Source organism: Anarrhichthys ocellatus, unplaced genomic scaffold, assembly GCF_004355925.1.
Source record: "Anarrhichthys ocellatus isolate YVR2014 unplaced genomic scaffold, GSC_Weel_1.0 scaffold22, whole genome shotgun sequence".
Classification (NCBI taxonomy): domain Eukaryota; kingdom Metazoa; phylum Chordata; class Actinopteri; order Perciformes; family Anarhichadidae; genus Anarrhichthys; species Anarrhichthys ocellatus.
The window spans coordinates 2,152,956-2,174,021 of NW_022280052.1; the positions used below are offsets into that span (position 1 = coordinate 2,152,956).

General features: G+C 40.8%; 1 protein-coding gene across 4 annotated transcripts in view; it reads right to left on the reverse strand.

The window, feature by feature from the left end:
- The window catches only part of pde4ba (phosphodiesterase 4B, cAMP-specific a), a 145,557-nt gene that overhangs the window by 12,182 nt on the left and 112,309 nt on the right, over positions 1 to 21,066 (reverse strand). For 3 of the 4 annotated variants that reach the window (XM_031859534.1, XM_031859535.1, XM_031859537.1), the window contains one exon: positions 6,610 to 6,722. In XM_031859534.1, coding sequence (XP_031715394.1) covers positions 6,610 to 6,722 — 113 coding nt within the window. Of the gene's footprint in view, positions 1 to 6,609; positions 6,723 to 19,731; positions 19,772 to 21,066 lie in introns of all 4 variants that reach the window. The other variant, XM_031859538.1, reaches the window with a different exon arrangement.

Consider the following 21,066-nt stretch of genomic DNA (forward strand, 5'->3'; position numbering starts at 1 on the left):
CCCCCCCCCCCCCCCCCCCCCCCCCCCCCCCCCCCTCTCCCCTCTCCCCTCTCCTCCTCTCCACTCCGTCTCTCCCTCACTCTCAACCACTTACATGTCAATTTCTCTCTCGGCTGCCACTTGCCAACACAGTCATCAATCTCTCTCTCTGTCTGCCTCGCTGGCAGAATCAATGGGCTGTCCTTGGAGCAGGTGTTGATACTGCTGCAGTGTACAAGGCTAGGGCCACCTGACTGGAATGTACTGTTACATCAGTACCAACGGCCAATTGCGATGGCGCCATATGTGATTTTTGTCAATTTTGTCACGACTTTTGTTTGTGAAACCCCTCGAGGATGGCTGCAAGGCTTTGCTAATGAGAAAATATCCATAGTTCTTGTCGCTTCAGAGCCAATCCATGGGAAACTGTAAACAGAAGTTCCCAGAGAACCTCTCAGTCTGATGTGTTTGTGTGCGTGTACGAGTTCGGAAAGATGAGGGGGAGATCAAAGCTTCCCTGAGAGGATCCCGGATTATCCTCCCACTGAAGGAAAGAACCAGAAGCAGGGAGGTGGGATGCAGGCAATGAAGGAAAAAAATAAAAAGAGAAACCGAGGAGGCAGCTCTTTATATAATAGCTCACTGCATAACATATAAAGAAACCAGAAATAACAGGAGGGGATGTCTCTCTGCAATGTGTTGAAGAGCTATGCTTCCCCAGAGGCTAGAAGAAATGCCTCAGTGCGCACACACACACACACACACACACACACACACACACACACACACACACACACACACAGCAGCAGCAGCCTACGAATGCTATTATCAACATTTAAGCACACTTGATGCTCACTTGTCACATGCATGTTTTACACACTCATTCCCATATGTTTCCTTATGATTGTGTACTTAATTTATTCTTCATTCAGGGGCAGAGGGGAATCCTCTTTACCTCCTACTGACACTGTGGCGCTGGAGGAATATCGGTCTCTCGGAGCTCTGTGGGTGTCTCTTTCCAACATACTGTATTATTTGACCCATTCGCTTCTTACCATCCTCGAGCGGTTCTGTTTTTTCTCTGCGTCAAAGATTTAACAGTTTTCAACCTCATGTGGTAGATTTTTCGCATTTCTAAATTGCCACTGTTGGAAATGCTTTAAATGACTAAAATTGCCAACTAAGGCCTGAATCATAAGTCCAGAGTCTAAATTCTTCGCTTCAAATAACATCCATCTGGAGTGGTTCAGTTTGAAGTTGTGCCTTTAAGCCACTAGTGGGTGCACTACGCTCTGTCTGCTGTAGGTCACATCATCGTTATATCAATTTATCAAGATAATCACATATTTTCGGTATGCAGCGTAGCTGACTGTGACCTACGTAATCCTTCCTTCTAAACCAGCAAACTTGCAGTGCTTGTGGTTTATCTCTAGCAATGATATGACGCAGGCTGGTAACATCGATGCAATGGCAAAGACCCACAGTGACATAACTCTGTAAAGATCAGCGAACCTAACTACGTATGAACCGTACGTTGGATGAAGCTACAGACAACTCTGAGAGACGGTCTGACAACCTCTCTTTTCCTCTGACTCACTCGCTCATGCTAGTGTGTGTCTGTATGAGAAAGACTGCATTCACGTGTCTCTGAACCTTCGCAGTACGATGTTTAAAAAAAAAAAAAAACAGAGAAAAAAAAGGGAGAGATAAAAGTAAGAAAACAATTTCTCAGCTGAACGATTCACTCCCATCACTCCCAGCTGTTCAAGGCCTCAGAGTCAGATGTGGTGTGCCACACCATTTTTTGGCTTGAGGAGAACAGTGAGCAGGCTGCGCAACTGTGCTTACTTAAGCTCTGGTTGCTTCGAAAGCAGAAGCACCCCGTGTAAAATACCACAGAAGCAGTATTACATCAACAAACATGAAATTATTGTATCACCAAAACCTCTACTACATTATCCAACACTCAAATGAATGCACAAACCATATGGAAAGCAACATTTTATCATATTAATTTCCCCCTAAACTTGGGGAAAAATTCCATACAAGATTTGCCTTACTCTGCGTCCCATTAAGCAGCATCTAATGACTTTGCCACTACCTTACTATCACCTATTATAGTTATACAATGTTCCAAGGAGAACAAAACAGCAGCTGCAATTGATAGTCTCTAGAATGTCCATATTTTCCTTCGATCTGCACACCCTGGGAGAAAACTTAAAGTAATCCCACAAACTAAAGTAGTAACTGGACAAAAAGACAACCTCAAAATCCAGAAACAAACATTCCATATATTCTGCACTGAATTAAACTTTGATCTTTAGGGCAAAGGATGACAAGAGGTCTCACAATACAACCACATATCTGTGTAGTCACATCTGAATTCAGCATCACATGGACAAAGATTCTCAAAAGCAAAAAATGAATGCACCACTGCCTCTTGCACGAAGTGGTGCAAGTAAGTAAAAAAATCAAGTAAAAGAGGACATAGCTCTTAACATTAAAAACATACACTTTGGTATTAAACAGCAAAAGAAACTCAACATCACATGCTGTGAAAAGGAAGAAAATCCTAAAGCACACTTTCAGCATCAGCAGTTTAAATTCCTCTGACGATGACCACTTTAAACAACACCAAAGGACAAAAAGGAGCAACTGAAACTTTGTGTTTAACAAAAACTTTAACCACAGCATGTGCAATTCACACCATGTTAATAAACAAGCCACAGAAGTTTAGCACTCAAAGTCCACACACAGCAAAGAATCCTAAAGTCCATTAAGATACCAAAAAAGTAAAACTCTTAATGTCTAACTACAAAACAAATCAAAGAAAACTCACCTTTCGCCAACCATTTAGCTTCCCTAACTTCCTCTCTTTCTTGTCAAAGCAGCAGGCTCCCATGTTGCTGTGTGAAGAGTGCAGAGCAGAGTGGGGCTGCCGTCCGTTAAAGTGTCTGTCTCAGTCTGACTGCAGCATGAGTAAAAGGACCAAGCCTTGGCTCTCTGACGCTGGGAAACGGCGAAGTTCTAGTGACTCACTTTGGTCTTCAAAGTCTGACTAGGCTTTACCTCACACCCTGTGTATGTGGAGCAATGACTGAGAGAGTGTGTGTGCGTGTGTGTGTGAGACAACTCTGCCTCATACACACTCCCTCTCGGGGGTAGTCCCGCCTCTTTGCTTGCTGTTCTGCAGCCAGTAATCACAGTTCTGAGGTTTACACTGTCAATATCACGCTGATAACTCTGATGGCTACACCACTTCCTGTTTTGATGAACACAGTGGATTACCTTGAAGTTAGTAGTCAGTCGCAGATGTGTTGTTTTTTTTTGTATTCGTACACAGAGCTATGTGGAAACAAGGCCTCAATGTGGTGTTCTACAAACAGTCCCAAACCCTAAGATAAAAAAGCTGCAGATCCTCTCATTCAGAAGCTCGGACCATCAGTTATTTCCACTGATTGTTTATTCTGTTGATTATTTTAGATTAATACATTTTTTGCCGAGTTTACAATAGTGAAAAATAACTTCTCAAATTCCAAGATCCAAGGTGTGATCAAATAGTCCCAAACTCCAAAAGATATACATTATGCCATGATATAAAACAGAAAAAAAGCCGAAAATCTTCACGTTTGATAAACTGGCAGCAGTGGATATATATTTTTGCTTGATTAATGACTTCAGCAATTAATGTTTCCAAAATGTTTCTGCTAATTGACCAATGGATTACTTAACAGATGGTCTACAACCTCGACAGAGAGGAATAATCCAACTGGCCTTGACCCGGCTTCGTCAGCCATACATACAGGGAGGACAGCCACGTACTGTAACCCTCAGCAGCGACAGCCTGCACTTCACCTTGAAGGTTCAGCAGCAGCCTCTCAAATCTTCCCTCCCTTCATACTCTTGCCACAGCTTGAATAACAGTTTTTCCATCCTAAACACAACAGGTGGTCAAGGGATCACAATGACTGATTGCATGTTCTTGTTAATAAAAAACAGGTTGAGTGTAACACGTCACATGGCAAAGAGGCAGCAGTTGCGTAATGTTTTAGTTTATGGTGAAAACAAGGCTAGGTGCAATATAGCCTAGACATGAATGATATTAACCTATTGTTAATATGGGCACGTGGTTACATACGCACTCGAACATACGCGGACACAGACAGCTCATGCATACAAGACAGACAGGTCAAATGGTTTGAGATATTCTGTTTTCTAAGTAGAAGAATAGAAAAATCAATCTGCCAAAGTCAAACTACTGTCAACCGCTAATGGAGGCGAGTCCGAAACTGTATTTCGATAGAACTGTGCTTTTAATAGTCCATAGTTGGGAAATTTTGGAATTTCTCAAGTTGGGGAGGCTCATAAAATCACCTGCAGATAAGGTTTTGCTCAATCCTGCCAATTCTTTCTGTGATTGCACGAGTGCTAAAATTACAGTCTTAAGTGACATCATTTGTCCCACAAGTCCACAAATGTAGGGTTGATATAAGCCAGCAGCTTTATCCCATTTATGAACATAGTACAAAAGATTTGTGACTTTTTATTCTTTTAGAAAACCCTTAGACTCATTCTATTGCAACAGATATACTGTCGTACTGTTTCCTCTCTCTAATCTCTGTCTCTCTCCCGAGTTCTGCCGTCCTCTAGCCTTATCGACTTTTAAATGTCTGTTTGTTTAAGTGGTTAATAGTATTTATTCAGTGGTACTCGTATGTCTGAACTGAAACCAGGCCAGCTGACTGTCAATGCTCCATGTGTGTCCAGATGACGACAGCAATGGGAAAAATAAACACGACCATTAACCATCCAAACGGACATGATGGGATGTCTATTGTCGTCTGGAGAGAGAACGGGGGATCAGGAAGGAGACAGGAAAAGAGAGTCACTCTGCCCAGGGGTCTGCATGGATCCCTCACACACACACACACACACACACACACACACACACACACACACACACACACACACACACACACATTCTCTCTCTTCCTCTCTAGTTTATTGTTTTTGACCCACTGCGGGATCACTCGCATCCTGTTGTCCAATTTTATGAGAAATAACAAGCTTATCCTCTTGGCTTGCTTGACTAACTGTTTTCAGGCTCTCTCACAGCTGCCACTCACGCTAGCTTTCCGTATATTTCATTGCCACAGGCAAATCATACAAAGTTCAAGTATTGAAAGTTTTGAGTCAACAAAAAAGGTGAAATCTGTGGCTTCCTATAAACTGTCCCATTCTACAGCAGTCTAAGGTATAATTTCAAATGTGAGCGATAACAAAGATGGTCGTGCATCCAGTCTCATGTTTAAGGAAGTCATTTTACTGTTATAGTAAAGGATATATTATAGGAACTGCACACAGGACTTTCAAGATGGTGTCCAACTACTTGAATGAGAATTGTTCGCTCAGTGCTTTTGTATTATACATTTTTAAAGTAGACCATGAATATTTAATATTTGCCGAACTTTGCTTTCGCCAACTTCTGGTTCTCACATAAAAAAGCAGGAACTAGACCTGGTGCACATCACATACAATCGGCAACAGAATAAATAGAATAACCAGTGGGCAGTGAAAAGTTCTTTGACAGGAACGATGGAAAGAGCGCAACAAAAGCCACTAGAGACACCAAACCATTTCCTCTTGTCCAATTGACCATTTTTGCATTTAAAAATGTAAAAAAGAAAAGAAAGTGAAACTGCAGATGGAACATTCAGATAGCTGTAACAGTGCCACCATCAGGAAGTGTGTTCACATTATATATCCTGCAGCATAGTGGGTGAGACTGGACAGAATGTTTTTCAGTAATGAGAGAAAACTAAAAAAAATGATTTATCATGCATATTAGGGAATTAGCAATTCTTAGATATGTGTACAGATAAGGAGTTATAGTACAAAGATAGCAGAGTCAATTAAGTGATAAGTATTAATCAGCCAAATATTGTTTTATTGTATTATGATCTGTCAGTGAGTAATATGGTTAAGGGGTCACTTAAAAAAAGAACCAGGAACTGAGCCTTGGTGCACATCACTCACAATGAATGACGCAGAAGCAACAGAATAACCAGTGGACAGTGAAAAGTTGTTGAAGATGAAAGGAGGGCCACAGCGGGCCAAGACACTAAAAACACAGTTCCATTTGTCTGACCATTTTTGCACAAAGAGAAGAAAGAAACATAGCAGACATTAATGGAGTTGGGTGATGGTTTAATCAGCTGATGAGTATCATCCAGTCTTCTTAACCTGACAGTGCTCATGCCAACACGTCTTACTGCTGCAGCATCTAACAAACCAACCTCTTCTTTCTGTGCATGTGAGGACTTTTGTCCAGGTCATGCTAAATTCATGTATGTTTACAGCTTCAGTGTCTCTGGATTGTGAACACTGTCATTCATGTGTTTATTTTGCTGAAGGACTAATGCTTCTTGCAGAGTTCCTTGCTGCTCAGATATGAGAGCTCCTCAAAGAGCCTTTTCTGTGAAAACATTTGCAATGAATGGAACTTTTTTTTTAAATGTTTCTCTGATTGCAATAAAATAAAGGCAACGTTAGCCATGTGCCCCTGAACATTTTCTCCACTAATGAAGAAGAAGAATGGAATGATGAAAAATAGCAAACAGCCTCTCCTACCTTGTTAGAGGCCATGTCGCTGACAGAGCGGTAGGTCTGGATGGTCTCCAGCTGGTCCAGACACCAGTCCAACTCCTCCATCGTCTCCATGGCCAGCTTCTGGTACGCCTCATCTGTCAACAAGCAGCCGGCACACAGAGACACACAGTCAGAACAGAAGGCGCACATGGAGCCCGAGCGCTGCCCTGCCACTCCCAGGCAACATCCACCCACGGGTCCTGCTCTGGGCGCCTGCTGCTGCTGCTGCTGCTGCTGAGGGAGGGGAATGGCCAGAGGTGGCACCCGGCTGCAGCGCTCCTTCATCATGAGGAGGTGTAGCTGTGAGGAGCTAGAGCGACTCACAGCTGTCAAAAGGAAAGCTAGGCCTTGCTCTGTCACACACTCAACTTTTCTCTCTGTGAGTATTTGTGTGTGAGACGCCTCGCTACACACACAGACGCACTTTACCCTTCTCACAGGAAGCAAACAGACACCTGTAAATCTACACACGTATGCGCACACATAAGCTTTTATCATGCCGAAACAAAAATGTTGTGTTAACTATGAATGAATTTTCTGCTCTCTCTGACAATCATATGTACACAAATACATACTTAAACGTAAAGCAACTGATTAATCAGTGTAATCATATCTTATTACTGACTGTGGACCGATAACTGCACTCCACAGATAGTGATACTGTTTTGTTTGACCAGGAGTTGAGACAGAAACATGAAAATGGACCAATCAGTCTTTGGTGGGGCATGAGTCCATGCAAAGTTGAGAACATTTGTCATTTTTGTCTGGTGCATAAAGGGTAACAGCTACTGTAAAGACATGTGTGGTTACTGTTTTTCAGTGTGTACACAGCAGGTCAAAAACCCAACCACAGTACAGATACAAATGTAGCCCGGAGACAAATTTACAGGAAATGGCTTGTGTATCAATTTTACCAGAAATGAACAATATTTCCGTAACATTTAGCAACAGTCACTGTGTGTACTGTATGCTAGCATGTGATTATGCCCTGTGCTGTCTTTTCTTTGAAAAACATGTGTTTTTAAAGTAATTTATATACTGTATTATAATTATTACATTTATTGAATTAGGGCTGCAACTACTGATTTCTTTCAGTATCGATGAATCTGCCAAGTATCTTCTCTCGGAACTGATTGATCATTAGTCAATAAAATGTCAGAAAACAGTGAAAAAAGGTCATGTTTACAAATGTCATGTTTAGTCCAAAACCCCAAAACATTCAGTTTAGGATTAAGGTGAAGAAAAGCAGCAAATCTTTACACTGTTTGGCATTTTTGCAAGAAAAATAGATTATTTGAATAGTTAGCTCGCTAGCTCTACAAAGTGATTGTAGTGCAATAAATGTAATAAATAGAAATGGTATCTAAAACACAACCTAACACTATTAAATAAAATGAAAGGAGTGTGACAAAGAATGTTGGCGTGTCGTGCTAAAACCGTCGTATTCAAGCCGGGATAACATCTACAAGTCTGATAAACCCTTATGTCACAGTAACCATGATTATCAATTTAGTGAGGGACTTTTTCTTTGAAATTGAAATGAAGCTCCAGCGTAAGTTCAGTCAGTAAGACTATACTCTTGCACGCCTAAGCCCGTAGTTAATTTCACATACATCTGCCATTAACTCCTCATGCATGCTCGCTCATATTTTCCTCGCTGTCATTGTTCAGGGCTGTCAATCATGATATTAGCTGCTTAGATCAGCTGGTCTCCTCTATCCAATAGCACAAAAACACAAATATATTGATAGCCTATCATCTAGCTGCTGTCTCTTTTAAATATGATTGTCCATCTACCTCTAATACGTTCATGCTGCCGTTACGCGCTCCACCACTTCCCCATCTTTGCCCAGTCTTTGCAGATTCATCTGCTTCATCAACTCATCATTCCATCAACCTTTTAACTTTTGTTCATCTGACTTGTCTCTCCTTAATAAAATTACTATTTACACTACAAAGTGCCGATGACCAGATATAGAGAAAAGTGTGTTGTAGCCACTGCTGAAATATTCCAACCCTGTCCCTGTGGCTGAACTGTGTTATTCAGACAACTACAACTGTAAGTCAAGGTTGGAAAGCAAGTGCGATGCAAGTGCGATGCAATGGCCAGTGGGGCTGAACTGACACACACACACACACACACACACACACACACACACACACTCTGCTGCCTCTGCATTGTGTATACTCTGGGTCTCCTAGCTGCCGAGCACAACATGGCAGCAGAGTGTGCACTGTGGCAACCTTAGCGTGGTCACGTAGAATGTGTCCCCTGCTCTGATCTCCTCGCCATCAAAGACATGAGCCTGTTTGCTCTCCCAAACATGAGAGGCACCTGGCGCTCTGCCCACAGCCTTCCTTCACTCTGAAGAGGGGAGTGAGAGAAAGAGAGGGAATGTGTGTACGTGTGTGTGCATGTGTGTTTGTGTTCAGTTTAACTAGCAAGCTTCTGATGTCAAAACGGCTTACACTCAACTGAGATGTTTCTTCCCCGTATTCTCAACACACTTGAGGTGGTTTGTGTTTTTGAAGAGCATAGAAAGGTCCTTTTCCCTCAAACAGTTTTCTCTTTTGAACTTTTAAACTTTGCTCAGACAGAAAGTAACATATATGTGGTCTTAGCTACCGTCTGGATACGGACTCATGAAACTATTAGCTTTATACACAAAAACAGTAAAAAGTAATTCTAACAACACTTTTAATTATCTGTCATTTCTGTGTGAATGATGAGGATGTTTTCATCATTCTATACTTATGAGGATCAAACGTGTAAAAATCATTATCGAGCAAAGTGAGGGAGTTTTTTTGGCTTTTCTGGTGAATGGCAGTCGCGAGCATTACTCTCTCACCACTGAATTATCAGTTCATCAGATGCGCAATTGTGTGTTAAAAGTATCTGATTCTTTGATCAAAAAAATGAGTGGTACAACAACTTAAGAAGAGAAGTTGACTACAACTGTAGAGGAATATTTCAATGAGAAATATCCAATTAAAGAGCTTAAAATTCCAGACTGCTTAAAAAGAGTGTAAAATAAAGACTGCTTTGTAAAAGCCCGATAATACATTCGGCTAGATCAGTCAGCTTTTAGATGGGTCAACATTAGATGAATTCAGCAATCATGGCACAGTGTTGTGATCCCTTTTCGCAACAGTTAGAGGTGCTCTGTTGAGTTGTTGTGCTCTTGCACTAGTTTTTCGTCTTTTTGCAAGTGCATGCTGGTAACACACAGTCTTGCCAATACTATTCAACAGAGCTACAGGTGTGGGTAATGCGCCAAGAAATGCAGCAAATGCAGGGAAGACTGCAAGATAGCCAACAATGATGTAAACAACGCTTTTTTAATGTACGTTTCATTAGGAAGGGAAAGCATTCAACACTATATAGACCTCAAGGAGACATACAATACTGTTAGGCATTGGAAATTTGCTACAGCTCAGACTGGCTCTTCGCCATAGCAGCAGTCACTGTAGTATTTAGAGCCATTCACTGTATCAAACTGACAGAAACATGACTTTAAGTTGTATATAAGTAATATTTTTACAAAACTAGATTGAGTTACAGCTCAGGGCAAGAGGCTGCTGATGTGATCAACAGAAATTTGGTTTGGCATGACGTGTGTTTATGTGTGTGGTTGTGAGGCTGCATTCAGGGGTAAAACTCAATTGCTAGATGTATTACTTGAGCTCTTGAGCTCTTCATGACTTTGATTTCAAAACCTACAAAATGGGTACAGTGCTGTAAAATCTGGTTTAGGGAGTCAGGACCTAAAATCTGGTCACATGCCAACTTCTTGTGGGTCCCCACATACTAAATCCATTCTCTAGGTATAGGTGCCAGATGCACTTAACTTCAGTCTTACTCTGATCCCTGCCCAGCGAGCAAACAAAGCCAATAACAGTTACCACCCGTCAAATAAAAAACAAAGATCAACATGCTAAGCATGGAGGCATTGACTTTATGATGATCAAATCTAATCAAGTCAATGCTTTAAATACTTCACTTCAGAGGTCAATGGGATGTAAATGACCATAGAGTAAACACAACCCAGCCTCTGTTTTTATTCTGCAGATGAAAGACAGATGAGTCAAACTAAATCATTGCAAGACATGAACTGGCTCCACTGTTCCTGAGTCAACCTTAATGCTAATTGAATGATGGTATAATCCCATGACAATTTGTACGTAGTTCTGTAGACAAGATTATTGAAACAATAGAAATGCCTGTAAAGGGCGATAAACTCTAAAAGGATTAGTCTCAAAACTTTCCAAGAATTATTAGAGGGTGGTGCTGGAAACCACATCGAGGGATATCTGCCTTGATCTTTAGCCAAACTAGTCTAAATAATTATATATATAGTTTACTAGTTGTTTTTATGCCTAGAATGAAGAAGAGATATAGAAATTACAGTTAAAATTCCCTGATTTTTACCAACAAATACATGTTCTATATTCTCACTTGTTTTCAACAGAAGAAGCATGTTAGCTGCATACCATTAATTACTTTAGTGACAGAAGTCTGCTCTGTGTACTCTCATGGCCTCAGATGGACCAAGGGAAACAGCGTTCAAAAGCCAACACACATACACACTCGCACAACAATGTCAGAGGGGATTTCCACCGCCCCCACCCTGACATAAGGACCTTTCTGATCAGCGCTGAGACCTACAGTGCCTGTCCCACAGCGGCAGACAGGAAAACACACAGATACACATGTACAATCCAGTCAGACACACCAGTGGACCAACATTAACTGAAATATTAACATCAAACTTTCCAGCTGAGGGAGGCAGGGGTATGTGGATATGAGGTCAGCTCTCTCTCTCTTGATTCAATATTCAGTTCAGTTTAAGCCCAACAGGCATGATAAGATACAGTATTTTCAACACAAAGTTAACTTTACCACTAACAACAGCAAAAGATAAAACAGACCAAACAGCAACACAAACACATTGTCGACAATTGTCAGCTGAAACCCTTTAGTACCAACATAATAAAATGTGTGGATGTTTTCTGTGAATATGTACAGAGGTACGAGCAGATAGAGGTGGACTAAAAAAGACGATCGATCACAATATACACACATAATAAAATCCTCAACACAAAATTTTACCTTATTGAATGAGCTGTCCTGTGAATATTATTATATGTCTCCATCCACAACTCTTTGGTTGTTTTTTCTTTGATTGCCTCTCAGATTAAAGATGAAAGAGTGCAAGTGATGCACTTCAGTTTTTAATCCCAATAGGAATTGTATTATTGGTATGGCGTGGTTCATTACTTAATATGTCAAAATCCTCCAATATCTGTTTCATTTCAGTGATAGAGAATTTCTAAATGTCTGTTGCTCTTTCAATTTATTGAGGCAGAACTTTATCGGAGACGTCTTCTTTAAAGAAGCAGGTGCACGCACACACCCAAAACCTAGTACCTATACAGCGCATGGCATATGTTGCTATCAGATTATATAAAGAGGATGCAAGACCAGAGGACTTAAAGCAGTGTGTGTGTGTGTGTGTGTGTGTGTGTGTGTGTGTGAGAGAGACAGCTGCATCTGTCATCCTCTCGTGGGGATAGTCAGTTTCCTGCCTGTGATGTGATGCTAGCTGCAGCAGAGTAGGAGGGCTGCAGCTCATTATCAGCAGCCAAAATATATATGGCATTGTGAACAGGACAAGATGTCATCTTTCATACCAATTTTGGCTTTTAATTTATCGAGTAAGCATTCATGATGTTAACGTGTTGTGAAGGGTGAGGTGCCACATTTCCCGTGAAGCGGCATGAACACGCCCCAAACACACAAAGAGAAGCCAGACTTTGACGTAGGCCGATCGGCAGCGGTGTCAGGTTCCTGAATGAGAGAGTCAGAAGATGAGCCATCCCTTTGTGACATCTATTACTTTACAAGAAACAGAAAACAGCTTGATCTGAAACCCTCTGCGCCGTTGCACAACACTTCCTATCAAAGATCAGAGATGGTATGGCGAGGGGGCTGTTGTAGCGCTGCTTTCCCACTTCTTACAAGCCAAATGATGAATTCACATGTACAGCATTGCCAAATCCACTATTGACTTTAAGTATTCCGAAAAGAGGGAAGAAGGGTGGTGGAGCAGTTATGTGGCCCCGAAACGTTTGTTGATTGAAACATTTCTGTACTTTCTGTAAATTCCGAGAATAAATGACATCATGACTGTGTTTTATTAGAGCTCATTTATCTGATTTACAGGAAGGCGGAATACAAATAATGTCTCAATAGATGGCATCAGGATGTTGCTGCCCTGTGGTTGTGAATTATAAACAGAAGGGGGCAAAATAATGGACTTTTTGTTGCAATGGAGGATTTACACATGCTTCACCACTTATGAATTTACAGCTTCAGTGGAGCCATGACGGGTAAATGTAGAGCTCTGGGATGCGGTGTCGGTAAAACATACTGGTGCCTTTTTCATGTGGTGGCCGTCCAGAAGCAGCACTGTGACACATTTGAGACGCTGACTCACAGATTAAGAATTCTGATGTGTTGTAATGAGGCAATTAGGCGAAAGCAGAACTGCTTCAAGTTTTCATACGTGTCCCATTTAGTCACAGCTTTGTATATTGACGGCTTGCATTTTTTTCTGCTGCAGATACTTGAAATACTCTGCAGAGGGAAATTAAATTGAGGAAGCTGAGCAAAATTTAAGATTTGTATTTATCTCTGCTCTGAGCTCTTCTCAACCTTTTCAGCATTGCGGTGTGTTTTACTATTGTTGTGACTAAGTTTGTATTGTTTCGTCTAACTTTTTAAGATGTCACCTTGGCCTGGTCTCCCTTGGATATTACCAAACTCAAAAGGAGGTTCTTGTAAAATAACAGTTTGACATGTTGGAAAATACATTTATTTACTTTCTTGCTGAAAGTTCAATGAGAAAATTGACACCACACTCTTGTCTGTTCATGAAGTATCTAAATGTCTAATTATTCCTTTAAAGTAAGGTTGTATACATTCAACAAAGAAAAAACTATGAGACAAAATTGTGATGACAATTAGCTTATTTTATGACCACTCAGCAGGAAATGTTTGCGCAGCTGTTTGCAGGTGAGCTGGTGGTCTTGGTGTTGTTAACGTTGTTGTTTCTGGTGTAGCAACAGGGGGCACGTTCATGTCACTTCTGACTCGAGGCTCTTCTGCTTGTATTTAAACTGTAATAAAGTCGGTTTCGACTGGGTTACATGTAACAACCATACATGTGTGCTGATGTGCATGTCAGACCTCTTTATGCTTCTTGCTGACTCTTGTCCCGTCATTCTCTTTGGACACAGTGATCCCTGAATTTTACATAACATACTGCACTGTACACATGTACACATTCCTGTCTGATATACTGTAGAACTCAGTGGAAAAGCAACAGGGAAAGCCATAAATCCAAGTAGCATGCAACTCCCCACAGTGATACCAAATCCTTTGCAGAATCTTTGGAATAACAGCAGAAAAGAATTGCTGTGTTAATCAAACTGTCTAAATCCAGGTATAGTGAGAAAAATAAAAGTTCAGGTTTTGAAAATGTTTAAGATTGTACAGGAGTTCATGATAATAAAAGCCCACATCATTTTGGATGTGACTCTTAAACCCATTGAACAGGAGGTTTGGGTGATTTTAATCCTGCCTGGAGTGCATATGTGAGTGATTTTTCTCCCCTAGTAATAATTTCAGTCGCAGGAGGCTGTTGTATTTAGTTTCATCAGGACAGACATTCATTTTTTTATCGTTGCATTTTTTTGTGCACAAAATAAGGCTGTAACTATAAGGCTGTATATAGTAGATATTTTCATTATCAATTAATTATTTTCTGTAAAACGTCAGAAAACAGTGAAAATGCAGTTTCCTAAAGTCAAAGGTGAAGTCTTCACGTGTTTAGTTTTGCCCTACAAACAGGCAAGAAACAGGCAAGATATTCAGTTCACAATGACATAAAACACAGAAATTAGAAACTTCTGACGATTGAAAAAAGTCGAGTTATTGAATCATGGCATTTTTGCTGAATAAACATGACAAACAATTAATTTATTATCAAAATAGTTGCTAATTAATTTAGTGTCCATTGACTAATTAATTTAGCACAGAGAGCTACATTCCACTGATTGTGAAGAATTGGACTTCTATGGAACTAACTCGCTCTGTAAATCTGCGGTGGCTAAAATGTCATATTAAATGATTAATTTAAACACTGAGGAGCATGGGAAATATTTTAGTACTGGATATTAATCCAGTCCAAATGGGGCTTCAGTCATATTCAGGCCTATTTTGTCAAATTTTAACTATGATCTCTGCTTATTTTGTTTTAGATGGCTTAACTGTTGAAAACATGATTCACACATGTACAATTTATTTAAACACAGAGGGATTTATGCATGTAGGAGGTGAATGTGAGGAGCACAGTGTACAGACTGATCTGAGCTCAGAGACAGGGGTCTGAAGGTTCACTGTCTTACATACAGTCTTCACTGCTATCTGACTGCTCGTCATGTTCTGGTGTAAACATCTTAAATGTTTTGTTTCTACATCTCTCTCTGATAATACAGACGGACGTCAATGAGGCTGTTTGTCCGTCCTATCAGCAACTCTGTGGACTTGTGAGGGTAACACTGTCCTGTCCTTGAGCTGCTCTCTTCCTCACTCCCTCCATCTGTTTTGACTCCGCGCTCATAAACTCTCACATATTCTTTTCCCACCTTTCGCTCCTTCTCACCACAGTGTCTCGCTCTCTCGCCCTCCGCTTCTATAGGCTCAAACATGTGTACACTCATACGCACAAACACACAGCAACAGAGCAGGCTTTGTATGTGTTACCTGAGTTGAACTCCCACATTGAAAGCAACAGTACTGACTGTGCTGAATGGGCCTCGTTGTCCTACTGACTGGCATTTGCCCCTCGGGTTGATTAGCATAGATCAGAGAAGCCATGAACCCAGTTAGCCAAACTTCTGTCGCTGTTGTTGATGCTTTTTTTTCTCTTTAGGTTTCAAAGTGCTGTCTAGAGTTACGATCACAGAGGTTTACTGTTGGTGCGGGGGTGGATCTGATGTCAGGGGTGAGGACGAACGTCTCTAAAATCTTCAGGAAAACATCTGCTAAGTCAGAATGGGCCAACATGCAGCTGCTGCTGCTGCTGGACCCGACTTAGCTTCAAAGTCAGAGAAAAAAATTCGTCCACATAGTGAGTCAAACTTAATGTCAATGAAAAGTGAACTGATTCCTCCTCTTTGCTGCATATACATTTTAGACATGTAGCCATAGATCCCTAAATTACAAACAAAACCACATATTTTCTCACTCTCACATAGTGGTATGAGATTTTTGCTTTTATGTGCCAGTTTTTTAGATATCCATTCCTAAGATTTATGTCAGAAAAATGGGAGCGAAAGGAATGGCATTCATGGTGATCAAAACATAACAAACACTTCTTTCTGTTTCTCTGGATAATCCACAAAACTCACCGTCAAACCTGGAACTACTTTACACCATAGTAATAGTTCCTTCATGGTTAGATCTGGGGATGATCTAGAAAGATGTTGCTGTTAATGCATTTAAATGCTGGATTTTAATGCTTTGAGCCTCACAAACAAAATTCCACTCGCCTCCACATATGCTTATTTCCAAAAATTTCAAACTACTCCTTTAAATAGCAAAACCGACAAATTCAGAAGCCATTGCCGCCATAAGAACAGTGTGTTGAGAGATATATAGGGTGAATAAATGGAATCTGAATCTGAAGTAACATGGTGACTTGACATGGAGAAGATACGGTCTCATCTCACCAAAGAAAGTAAGCTGAACCTACACTTTGACTTACTTCATTTTAGGATTTCTGAGTAGACCTACTGGATTGTTAGATGGAATGTGTTACCTCATTATGTTCCAATGACACACAGTGTGTTACTCTAATGTCACAAGGCGGGTCAAAGAGCAGGGGGTCCAGGAGACACGGACACACAGATAATTTTTAATGTTTTGCCCAGGGAGACGTCTTTGTGGATGGAGTATAAAACTGGCCTTTGTTACATTGAATGGTCTACGTTGTTGTTATAAATGAGACAAATTAGGTATTTCCTGCAGGAACGATCAGTATACTTATTTTACATCCTTAAAATATGCAGTCGTGCAGTTTCTTCTTTCTAAACGTTTAAAGGTTTTGATATCTAATAATGAGGAAGTAAACAACCTCAATGGGCTAATGTGCAACTAGACGAGCCCAATCTACGTGTCGTGCTTCCTCTGTTTCTTTTGGCTTTGATATCTGAATGTCATTTTTTTGAGCCCAAGCAAGAAATCATTTTAGTCCCAACAATTTTACAGCTGTTGCCAAGAAAAACATGACTGTCTTATTGACATTATCTTGACTGCATTTAGCGTGAAGGCCTTGAAAACGGAGCTAAGCAGGTCAGGAGGCAGCAGGCCTGATAAGCGGAGCGAGGGAAGCCACCAGAGGGCTTCTGCGACGAAGGGGTTTGCGTGCGACGAAGAATCAGAGTCTCCAGTAACATATGAAGACCAGCTGAGACAAACCTCAAACAACCTTGAACAGCATGCCTCCTCATGATGGGTAAGCATGGTCTGTCTCTGTGTACATGTGTGTGTGTGTGTGTGTGTGCATCTCAGTCCACACACTTGTACACACAACAAAATCTAATTGAGCCAATAAAGACTGTTGGCACTGGTGAGCAGGCAAAACCAGATTGCGTGTGTTTGACCATATTGGAGAAATGAAACTTCCTGATTGAATGAAGATTAAATACAAGTTCCCCCAAAGTAACATCAAAATAAGCATGTGGCATTCACGGTCTAACGGCAGTTTCACAAAAAAACTAAAAAATATATGGATCCTGCCTCTGACAAAAAATCAACAAAACAAAACATTACCGCAGAGTAATGATAACCAAACCATGGTTTGCCTGTTTTGGGTCTTTGTTGATAATAATCAGGAGGATTCTAATTGAAATGGGGGTATTTTAATGTTGAAGTCCTTTTGAAAAAGCGGCTTTCTGTGCTATTCCACAAAGAGGTGGTGGTGTTTTTTTGGCGGGGAAGGGGGGGGGGTCCAAATGCTTCCCAAATACCCAAACAAAAGAGCCGGTCTGTGAAGCAGAGAGCGTTTAAATCCATCTGCGCTGAGCTGAACAGGCCTGCTGGCAAGGGAATACTTCAGGGGAAGGGCAGCCGTCTACTTTATGACTGTGCTGACGTCAATGGCATAATTCAAATACTTGCAGAGTGCATGCTTCCAGCTTTCTGAACCTGCACTCTCTCTCTGTGGCAGGCCTCAGCTAAAACCCGGCCTGGAATTGGACAAATTAAAACAACAACAACTGGAACGGAGTCATGTCAGGCTGAAACAGCACACCACCACATGGTACTCGTTAGCTAGCCCTTCAATCGTCAAAAAGGCAAGTGACAGATAGACACATCTTTGGAAAATGAGTTGTATAGTTGCTAACAGAGACTGAAATATTACTTTGGTGCAGACTTTTGGAACTTTAACTGATTGAATGGAAAAGTGTCCTATTATCAGGAAGCGTATATATGTGTTCATAGTTTTTATAAGTGAAAAAAGGAAGCGGATAACCAAAATGAAATCAATTAAACCCCCTTCTATGAAGAGCTATTCTCTTTTACTGAAAGAGGGAAGTGACACTGATTTTGTGTGAAGTGACGCATGTGTTGGTGGCACTGTGTAAATGATTTTCAGTGCCTACAAATGAACACACTCAAACACATACACGGTATTTTGAGTTGACACATCTGTCAGCTGAAAAGTGATTAATTGTCACACTGGGCTTTTCTTTTGCAAGGTAGCTGTTGCATCAAATGTGCTAAATGTGCATTTGCAACAAACTAACAACATGATTAGAAAACAAAAAGAACAAACAAATGAGCTCAACTTCCCCAAAGACACCAATCCTGATACATTTACAGTATTAATATTTTCAAGTGCTCAATCATAAATCGATTTGAGACACATCTGTAGGTTTATGTGGTGCACAATTACAGCTGTTTTCCTCTGACGTGAAGCTTAATATGTCAGCTTGCAAAGCAGGTATGAACAAAGGTGATTAAAAGTCATGGCCTGATATGACATTTGTGGTCTTTATGTTCCTCGTTGGCCTCAAACTCAGTCAACCAATCTCACTCTGTGGACACAGAGAGACTGTTGAAAGGTTTGTTTACAAGCTGGAAAATGCAACAGACCTGACATTTGCAGCGATGCTAATCTTATTTTGAAATGAGTACTTGTGTTTCTAACAACTGATAAAGTACCAAATCAACAAGTAGAATCAAACATGAAGTGGAATAACTGTTAGCATCAACATAACTCCAACCCTTTCATCAGCCTTCTACACAAACACAAACACACACACACACACACACACACACACACACACACACACACACACACACACACACAAGTGGGTCTTTTCCCAAAACTCAGCACTGGATCTCCCCTGGCTTGGAGCCAAGGGGAGTCTGTGCCAGCGGGTATAGAGAGCTTTGAGTAGAGTAAATACGTGGCACTGCAGCTTCTTTCTGACACAGGAGACGTGTTAAGCGGGGGCCAGGCCTGTCGTTTCTGACCACGTTTCAACACCAGGATTACTTACCATTACCATAACAGAAGCTACATGTCTGACTTTTAAAAACTCTTCGGGGACAAAGAGACATTACATGTGATGCTCACTTTTTGGAAACATATTCCTTCTCATTGTTCAGTGAGACCCCAGTAGATGGGTGGTTGTGCCATCTATTCTGAAACCCACCAGAAGTCACTGTGTATGGAAACCTCGAACCCTCTTTAACCCTCTTAGGGCACCTGACTGACACCTGAGAGATTGAGGGCGAGGAGACGGTGAAATGTGACCTAATGCTGGCAGCTTTCTATATCTTATTTGAGTCGACACAGCTGTCAACACTCACTGACACACACACACACACACACACACACACACACACACACACGCACACACACACGCACGCACAAACACAACGTGAATAATATAATGCACACATGCGGAGATATTTTTTTAAAGGAATATTTTCAGTTTGTTACAAGTTGGTTCTAACGTTGTACTCACCAAAGTAATTTGAAAGATCTAGGAACAGGGCGACATCGCTCTAAGAAAGTCCAAGACAACAAGGCAACAAACAGGTTGTCAGACAGGTTGTTAACAAGCCAACATGATTAGCCAGATGATCTGAAACACTTTATTTTCAAGTAAAAGCAAAAGTGAGTGTGTTCTTAACGCAGGCGGTTGTGTAAAACCTATATAATCAGCTGGCTGCTGATGTTCCTGTCCACTGCCGGACGTCTTTTTTGCAATGTCAAACGTTCCCAGACCTCAATTAACTTATAAAAATGACAAAACAATCACCAAACGTTCTAAATAACCAAATAATACAGGTTAGGTTTGCGCAATTGGATGTTTTCTTCTCATCCCAAACTGCATGAATACCACTAACTCTGAAATACATTTTTTCATGTGTGCAGATATTTATAAAACTGTCTTCATGAACAGAGGATTGGTGATCAAGGGTAATACATTATTTGGCCCTTTAACATTTTCATTTTGTAATGAATGTTACAGCTTGGGATGCTACAGTAACTTCATGCTAACTGGCTATTGATTGGATAATACAAAAGATGTTTCCTAGCAATCAATTTACACACGACATAAGCTAAGACATTTCATAACTATTTTCATTCATTCATTCAGTTTTATTCTAGCATTCATTGGTGCTAATGTAGAATGAAACTGCTTAGTACAACCCAATCCAGGAGGCAAGCTTCTATCAGGAGTAAGGGTAAAGAGATCATAAATGCCCATTTCATTTACCTTCTCATCACATGCAACAATAGTAAATAGAGGCTGCCAACCAAAAACAAAAACCTTTCCATAAGACACTCTCAAACACTGCGGTTAGGCAAATTCACTACCATCAGCTTATTGACATCAAATAATCTTATGCAATTATCAAGATCAAGAAAAGCAATGCAATAAAAGCACAAAACCACTAACGAGAGAAAGACTAATAGAAAGTCTAAAGGACAAAAAGAGGAGGAGTTGCGTTGACATACAAGCGTGTCTTTCCATGACAATGTGGTAATGAGCTTAGAAACTTGAATAACCCTTTCAGGTGAATATCAGGGCTGGAAAACAAAAACCTTTTCTTCTGTTTTGGGAGGGGTGCCATTCCTCCGTGTTTGCCAACGCACTCATTCCCCCAAACAGATGAAACTCTGTTGAGATGCTGGGCACGATTATTTCTGGACAGGTCTTCCCTCTCTCTGCCTCCAATACTGACGTTGAAGAGATTTAACACAGCATTTCCTTCAGAGCTGCAAGAATTAGTTGTTTTGTCAATGTTTTTACCTACAGAAAAGGAAACTGCAACTATGTTTGTTAATTGAC